The 9,614-nt window shown below is 40.4% G+C and overlaps 1 protein-coding gene across 1 annotated transcript; it reads left to right on the forward strand.

The window, feature by feature from the left end:
* Positions 1-8,896: 8,896 nt before the first annotated feature.
* On the forward strand, positions 8,897-9,223 carry LOC138359644 (small proline-rich protein 3-like). The gene has a single exon (XM_069319054.1). The coding sequence runs from the start codon at positions 8,897-8,899 to the stop codon at positions 9,221-9,223; it is 327 nt and encodes a 108-aa protein (XP_069175155.1).
* Positions 9,224-9,614: the final 391 nt, after the last annotated feature.

Genomic DNA, 9,614 nt, shown 5'->3' on the forward strand with positions numbered 1-9,614 from the left:
CTAAACGAACTAGACGGTTCAGTTCTTGAACCGATTATGTGCCTCTGTAACCCTTTACACCACCGCCCACGGCATGGGTAGGTATGGGGTGCATAATAAAGAAAAAAAATTGAATTGAATCGGTAGTAGAAATAAGAAGGATGAAATACGAGGCAAGAATAAAAGAACAAAATCCTGGCATCACTGGCAGACAATGAAACTAGAGCAGTCCAAATCGTGACATACAAGATCCTCCGATACATAAGCAAGTGGTTCAACGGCTTTAAAATGGATAGGCAATAAACAGGATGACACACGGCAACACCAGTGGTGGATTACGGGCTCACCATAGCCCGTGCTACATGGACACTTCGTTCTGAGTAGCTAAATCTGAAACAACAACAACAACAACGGCAACACAGGCAGAGGAATGTGTCAGGCGGGATAATACAATGTTAGGGGAAGGTTGTTGACCAGACCACACACTAGAAGTTGAAGGGACGACGCCGTTTCGGTCCGTCCTGGACCATTCTCAAGTCGATTGTGTTGACCTTAGGGGAAGGTCAACACTTTCACCCACAGAACTTTTTCACACAATCATTCAGATTCCTTACACATTATTAGGCTGACTATACATCATTTGTATTAAGATTAGTAAGTTCGAGCATCGTGCACTGATGTATAGTTGGGTCGTGATGTCTGATGGCGTCACGCACTGGCAATCGCAGTCCGTTATCGCCAGTGTTCCCAACGTCAAGAAACTATCGTACTAACGTGCTCTTATTCTAACCTACCAGAGGACCCCCAACAGAAAACGGGACATTATATCAGTTTCGTGAACCGCTGCTATTTTCTAGTACGACAATTTTTGGCCTTTGGTAAGAGTGTGCGTCAAAATGCGACGTGCTATAAGGAGGGCAGACACTCCCTTTTCCTGTTGTAGAGATGTGTGTGAATGTCATACCAACATGAATGTAGTCATTCACGTTGTTGTGTGTGCTTGTAAATCTTCTTTGATGTAACCAACTCAGAGAATGAAACATTCACTGATTTTGTTTATATTGATATTAAAAAATATCACTTAATAGCCTCGCGCTTAATTAAAGAAACTCTACTCAATAAGAGGTCAATTTACCTTGTAACTGCCTAAGATACTATGACCTGTATCACACTTGGATGCCCAAAATGATGCAGAATGCAAAATCATACAGGTATACAGAGCCCAAGTCAACGAACATACACAAATACTGCTATACACCATCTTAAATCTTCGTTGCACAGCTTAGTGTGACTGAAAACATTCTCCCAGCAACAATAGATCACCCAATCATGACTTGGGCAATCTTGATGTATACTGCAGCGTCCTTACAAGCCGTGTATTGCGGATTGCTCTCTGTTACACTAGCCTAGTGTATTGTTATTCACTGTAGCCTAGTGTATTGTTATTCACTAGCCTAGTGTATTGTTATTCACTAGCCTAGTGTATTGTTATTCACTAGCCTAGTGTATTGTTATTCACTAGCCTAGTGTATTGTCATCCTCTGTAGCCTAGTGTATTTTCAATCACCGTAGTCTAATGTATTTTTATTCACCGTAGCCTAAAATATTATTTATCATCCCAGCCTAGTGCATTTTCAGTTCCTGTTGTATAGTCTCAATCACCGTAGCCTGATGTATTCTCAATCAATGTAGTTATATGAAGGTTATATAAGATATATATATATATATATATATATATATATATATATATATATATATATATATATATATATATATATTTATATTTATATATATTTATATATATATATATATATATATATATATATATATATTTATATTTATATATATTTATATATATATATATATATATATATATATATATATATATATATATATATATATATATATATATATATATGTTAACATTGAGGTTAACAAAATTACAAACACTAATTATTATCAGACTACCAATAGGAATTAAGATCACTCGGTGTACCAACCAATAGGAATCCGTGTATAAGGTCTGGCGTTGATAAGTCTTTCAAGGGAAGCCACGCTGATGCTGTGCATATATACACATATACATACATATGAACTATATAGCATGTATACATATGTATACCCCGTGTATGCCTGTGTCGAGTACGCATGTCTGCCAGAGCATACGTAGAGCATAGTAATACATAGAGGCTCCCGTCTTCAATGTTAACTAACTTGTTATGTTAACGTGTCTGGGTGCTTATGAGCATGTAGGATGGGGTTGTTAAGAAGGATGGGGTTGATAAGATGGGGTTGTTAAGAAGGATGGGGTTGTTAAGAAGGATGGGGTTGTTAAGATGGATGAGGTTGTTAAGATGGGGTTGTTAAGAAGGATGGGGTTGTTAAGAAGGATGGGGTTGTTAAGAAGGATGAGGTTGTTAAGATGGGGTTGTTAAGAAGGATGGGGTTGTTAAGAAGGATGGGGTTGTTAAGATGGATGAGGTTGTTAAGATGGGGTTGTTAAGAAGGATGGGGTTGTTAAGAAGGATGAGGTTGTTAAGAAGGATGGGGTTGTTAAGAAGGATGGGGTTGTTAAGAAGGATGAGGTTGTTAAGATGGGGTTGTTAAGAAGGATGGGGTTGTTAAGAAGGATGGGGTTGTTAAGAAGGATGGGGTTGTTAAGAAGGATGGGGTTGTTAAGAAGGATGGGGTTGTTAAGAAGGATGAGGTTGTTAAGATGGGGTTGTTAAGAAGGATGGGGTTGTTAAGAAGGATGGGGTTGTTAAGAAGGATGAGGTTGTTAAGATGGGGTTGTTAAAAAGGATGGGGTTGTTAAGAAGGATGGGGTTGTTAAGAAGGATGGGGTTGTTAAGATGGATGAGGTTGTTAAGATGGGGTTGTTAAGAAGGATGGGGTTGTTAAGAAGGATGAGGTTGTTAAGATGGGGTTGTTAAGAAGGATGGGGTTGTTAAGAAGGATGTAGTTATTAAGAAGGATGGGGTTGTTAAGAAGGATGGGGTTGTTAAGAAGGATGAGGTTGTTAAGATGGGGTTGTTAAGAAGGATGGGGTTGTTAAGAAGGATGTAGTTATTAAGAAGGATGGGGTTGTTAAGAAGGATGGGGTTGTTAAGAAGGATGTAGTTATTAAGAAGGATGGGGTTATTAAGAAGGATGAGGTTATTAAGAAGGATGAGGTTATTAAGAAGGATGGGGGGGTTGTTAAGAAGGATGGGGCACTAATAACACTTGTAGGAGTCACAACACAGAATAAATAGTTATAACAAGTAATAACAATCACTATAAATGTAAACAAGGCGCTAAAATAATAACAATGGTAATGTTAATACTATATTTATATAACGATATAAAAAATATATATTAAGGAAAATAGGTAATAATCAAGAAACACATAATTATGTAATAACTAATTATGTGTTAAGTATTGGGTAGGGTCTGGGGTAATGACCTAATTATAGGGGAGGGAGTTGATTGTAGTCCAGTTTATACCCTTTTCTCTCCCCCCTCCCTTCCCCCACTCCACTTCCCCCTCCCCCTCCACCCCCCCCCCCCCCCCCGACACATATCCTCCTCCTTGCTATGGGAATTGTGTTTTCGTAAGGAGAGAGGGGAAGGGAAGAGGGAGTTTTGTGTGTTTTGTAACGACTTGAGGGGTTGTTGGGGTCTGTTGGTTACTCCCCCTCTTGAAGGGCAGTAGTGAGGAGACCTTGAGCTGGATCTTCCACCTTGGTCTGGAGGATGATTTGTGCCTAAGAGTAAAGCCGGCTGCTAATAGGTGGGTGAGAGTGTTTGGTATATAGTGCTTGGTCTATGTCAAGTCTTCAGAGGTTTGACACCCGACTATTGCCCGAAGTGAGGAACATGAACTATGAGGAGAGACTATAGGAATTAAACCTCGCACCGCTGGAAGTCAGGAAAGTTAAGGGGGGGGGGAACTTGATGACCATATACAAGATTCTCAAGGGAATTGATAGGGTAGGCAAAGACAGTGTATTTAACACTAAGGGGGCACGCGCACTAGGGAACACAGGTGGAAATTGAGTGCCCAAATAAGCCATAAAGACATTAGAAATATTTATTTTCAGTGACATTCTAGGTAAATTAGATTGTGCATTCTCAATCACTATTGTCTAGTGTATTTTCAGTCACCGTTGCCTTGTGTACTGTAAATCACTGCAGACTAGTGAATTCTCAACCAACGTGGCCTTGATCAGTCACTGTAGTTACATGAAAGTTATATAAGACTATATATATGTTAACATTGAAGAAAGACACACACACTACTTCTGTCAGAGTAGTTAAGAAATGGAATGCATTAGGCAGTGATGTGGTGGAGGCTGACTCCATACACAGTTTCAAGTGTAGATATGATAGAGCCCAGTAGGCTCAGGAACCTGTACATCACTTGATTGATAGTTGAGAGGAGGGACCTAAGAGCCGAGGCTCAACCCCCGCAAGCACAACTAGGTGAGTACACACAGTGAGAGAGAAAAAGGGCTCTATGCAGTAAATAAATTGTACATTTAATTTATATTTTAATTATATATTACTTTATAAAACGTCATAAGTGGGATGACTAGGAGCGCAGATCACTCACGCCAAAGACAGTTTAACGTAACTTTAAATTTGAAAATTATATTTTCTCTATAATTATCTTGAGTAAAATATTCTTATTCTTAACTTAGCGTGAAGTAGCAGACCCACTAATCAAAGTCTTAAGTATCTTGAGTTCTTGCTCGGGGTTGCTCAACAAATGAAATCTTTCCGGGTGGTCATGTTAACTATTCTTTGTTATTTTATTTTATTTTATTGCCTGGGAAGCTGAACCCGTCGTCCAGCACTCGCGCGCACACACACACACACACACACACACACACACACACACACACACACACACACACACACACACACACACACACACACACACACACACCTAAGAAATAGGAAGCGGAGAGTTACAGTGAGGGGTGAGACCTCAGAATGGCGTGCAGTCACCAGTGGAGTCCCACAGGGCTCTGTACTCGGACCTATCCTGTTTCTGATATACGTAAATGATCTCCCAGAGGGTATAGACTCATTCCTCTCAATGTTTGCTGACGACGCCAAAATTATGAGAAGGATTAAGACAGAGGAGGACAGCTTGAGGCTTCAAGAAGACTTGGACAATCTGCAGGAATGGTCGAACAAATTGCTGTTAGAGTTTAACCCAAGCAAATGTAATGTAATGAAGATAGGGGTAGAAAGCAGATACAAGGTATCATTTGGGCGATGAAATACTTCAAGAGTCAGAGAGAGAGAGAAAGACCTGGGGGTTGATATCACGCCAGACCTGTCCCCTGAAGCTCATATCAAGAGGATAACATCACCAGCATATGCCAGGTTGGCTAACATAAAAACGGCCTTTAGAAACTTGTGTAAGGAATCTTTCAGAACATAATATACCACATATGTCAGACAAATACTGGAGTATGCGGCTCCAGCATGGAGTCCATATCTAGTCAATCATAAGACTAAACTGGAAAAGGTTCAAAGGTTTGCCACCAGACTAGTACTCGAGCTGAGAGGTATGAGCTACGAGGAGAGACTACGGGAATTAAACCTCACTTCGTTGGAAGACAGAAGAGTTAGGGGGACATGATCACCACATTCAAGATTCTCAAGGGAATCGACAGGGTTGATAAAGACAGGCTATTTAACACAAGGGGCACACGCACTAGGGGACACAGGTGGAAACTTAGAGCCCAAATGAGCCACAGATATTAGAAAGAACTTTTTTAGTGTCAGGGTGGTTGACAAATGGAATGCATTAGGAAGTAATGTGGTGGAGGCTGACTCCATACACAGTTTCAAGTGTAGATATGATAGAGCCCAATAGGCTCAGGAACCGGTACACCTGTTGATTGACGGTTGAGAGGCGGGACCAAAGAGCGAGAGAGAAAGATCTAGGAGTTGATATCACGCCAAACCTGTCTCTTGAAGCCCACGTCATAAGAAAAACATCGGCGGCTTATGCAAGGCTGGCTAACATCAGAACTGCCTTCAGAAACCTGTGTAAAGAATCATTCAGAACTTCATATACCACATATGTAAGGCTAATCCTGGAGTATGCGGCCCCAGCATGGAACCCGTACCTTGTCAAGCACAAGACGAAGCTAGACAAACTTCAAAGATATGACACTAGGCTAGTCCCATAACTAAGAGGCATGAGTTACGAGGAAAGGCTGAGTGAACTGCACCTCACGTCGCTGGAAGACATAAGCGCTCGGGAAGACATGATTACCACTTACAAAATTCTCAGGGGAATTGATAGGGTAGACTTGGATGGCTTATTTAACACTGTTGGTAGGCGAACAAGGGGTCATAGGTGGAAGGGGAGTACTCAAATTAGCCACAGGGACGTTAGAAAGAACTTTTTCAGTGTCAGAGTAGTTAACAGATGGAATGCATTAGGCAGTGATGTGGTGGAGGCTGACTCCATACTCAGTTTATAATGTAGATATGATAGAGCCCAGTAGGCTCAGGAACCTGTATACCTGTTGATTGACAGTTGAGAGGCGGGACCAAAGAGCCAGAGCTCAACCCCCGCAAGCACAACTAGGTGAATATAACTAGGTATGTAGTTGTATCCCCCCTCCCCTTGCACACTAACTGGTGGGGCCTCGCGGCTGGGTGGCCAGCGCTCGGGGGTCGTAGTCCTAAGGGCTCGGGTTCGATTCCCGGCAGAATTAGAAATGAATGAGCATTCTTTCATCTCTGATGCTTTTGTTCGCCTAGCAATAAATAAATAAATATATATATATATATATATATATATATATATATATATATATATATATATATATATATATATATATATATATATATATATATTAGTATATTTTGGTAGCAGTCTTTCCTGTAGACATATATTATTAAATATGACCGAAAAAGTAAGATTAATAATTCTAACACGAATTTTCTCAATCTTTCGTACATTTCTTTTCACTGTTGGAGGTAAATCAAAAATCAATTCTCCAAAATAAAAATGAATTTTGGAGAATTGATTTTTGATTTACCTCCAACAGTGAAAAGAAATGTACGAAAGATTGTGAAAATTCGTGTTAGAATTATTAATCTTACTTTTTCGGTCATATTTAATATATATATATATATATATATATATATATATATATATATATATATATATATATATATATATATATATATATATATATATGCGAAAAATCCACAGAGAAATGTGAAAGGAAGTGAACGTTTCGGCCTGATTAAAGCCGCTGTCAACACCAACACTTGAGTTTGGTGTTGACAGCGGCTTTAATCAGGCCGAAACATTCACTTCCTTTCACATTTCTCTGTGGATTTTTCGCATATATATATATATATATATATATATATATATATATATATATATATATATATATCTTGGGGAATTAGTATTTTACTGTAGTAGGTGATTGTGTTCAATCAGGGGTGGCGAACACAATCAACTTGTTATATTGAGGCGTACTCGCGGGTGACGATTGTGAACGATTATGTAACACTCACTAATAACTAGTAATCTCTCCTCATTGCCGGACACTTAGGGTAATCCCCTCCCCCTCCCCCCCATAAAAAAAAATTGAAATTGTGAATACATGTCAGTTTCGAACAGCAGGTGATAATTTAATCCCCCCCTAACTAACAATTTCGAACTCAACAACTAATTCAGGATATCTAACTCCCTGAGAGACACGGTTTAATGGGTGATGATTTTCAAGACCAAATTGTCTAATACTGCAGGATAATAAGTAGTTATTTTTAACATTAGCAGCGCCCTTACTCGTCACACGAGGCTCAGTGGTGTGCGGATTCCTTGTGGCTCTGACAAAAGGTGTATTTCCTGTGTATATCTTTGAGAAAATATCATGATATTTGTTACTTTAAGACGGCTTCGGCTGTGGTATTATTTGATAACCATTATCTTGGAATTTGAAGGTGTTGCTATCCAGCGAATAGTGTAGGCCCCCCCCCCTCCTCCCTGCCCATCGTCTACAGTGTAATTCTCTTGTGAAAAGTCCAGCCCAGTGGTTATCTTGAGGTTATCTTGAGATGATTTCGGGGCTTTAGCGTCTCCGCGGCCCGGTCCTAGACCAGGCCTCATTTTTGTTACATACATACCCAGGAAGCAGCCCGTAACAGCTGTCTAACTCCCTGGTACTTATTTTAAAGCTAGGTGAACAGTTGCATCAGGGTGAAAGAAACTCTGCCCATTTGTTTCCGCCTCCACCGGGGATCGAAGCCCCCCCCCCAACCCTCTCAGCTGAGAGGAACCTGTCCACCAGCTGTCAGGTGGTGTATATAGACTTGGTGTGTATATCTTTACCTAAAATACCTGAAATACACAAAATACCTAAGTGCGGGTTTTTATTACGGTGTTGTTGACTTAAATCGCCGCATTTTTAACGGAGTGGTCGATTACGTAAAATTTGCGACGTTTAAGCGTGAGACGAGATTTCAGTCACAAATTTGCATATCATCGTCTCATTACGACACATAAGCCCATGTAAACAAACTATTCTACATATGTTAATTAAAACTGTCTCATATGGATCAATATAAACTAGGTCATATATGACAGTATGAACTGTCTCCTATAGGTTAATATAAACTGTATTATATGTCAATATAAACTGTTGCATATAGGGCAGTATAAGCTGCCCCTTATGGGTCAATATAAGCTACCCCTTATGGGTCGATATAAGCTGCCCCTTATGGGTCAATATTAGCTGCCCCTTATGGGACAATATAAGCTGCCCCTTATGGGTCAATATAAACTGCCCCTTATGGGTCAATATAAGCTGCCCCTTATGGGTCAATATAAGCTGCCCCTTATGGGTCAATATAAACTGCCCCTTATGGGTCAACATATATGCTGCCCCTTATGGGACAATATAAGCTGCCCCTTATGGGACAATATAAGCTGCCCCTTATGGGTCATTATAAGCTGCCCCTTATGGGTCAATATAAGCTGCCCCGTATGGGTCAATATAAGCTGCCCCTTATGGGTCAATATAAACTGCCCCTTATGGGTCAATATAAGCTGCCCCTTATGGGACAATATAAGCTGCCCCTTATGGGTCATTATAAGCTGCCCCTTATGGGTCAATATAAGCTGCCCCTTATGGGTCAATATAAGCTGCCCCTTATGGGTCAATATAAGCTGTCCCTTATGGGTCAATATAAGCTGCCCCTTATGGGTACAATATAAGCTGCCCCTTATGGGACAATATAAGCTGCCCCTTATGGGTCAATATTAACTAGCTCATGTGAGTTAATATGAGCTGTCTCGCATGGATCAGTATAAATTGACTCGTTGGGATCAATATAAAATGCGAAACAATCAACAGGACCAATAAGGAGGATTCGAACCTACGTTCTGGGTACTCCCAAGCACACACCGTAGACCACTACTCTACGACATGGTCCAAAAAGCATTGAAACCTGGGATTCCACTGAATCCTCTTGGGGGTTCGTGAGGCTTCCAAGGAAGCCTATAACCAGGGATTTCACAACCTAATCTGTGAAGCCTAACCTGAGGCTTCACAAGCCTCGTGAACCCCCTAGAGGATTCAGTGGAATCCAAGGAGTTCCCAGAGTGT

The sequence above is a fragment of the Procambarus clarkii genome, chromosome 92, assembly GCF_040958095.1.
Source record: "Procambarus clarkii isolate CNS0578487 chromosome 92, FALCON_Pclarkii_2.0, whole genome shotgun sequence".
NCBI classification, from domain to species: domain Eukaryota; kingdom Metazoa; phylum Arthropoda; class Malacostraca; order Decapoda; family Cambaridae; genus Procambarus; species Procambarus clarkii.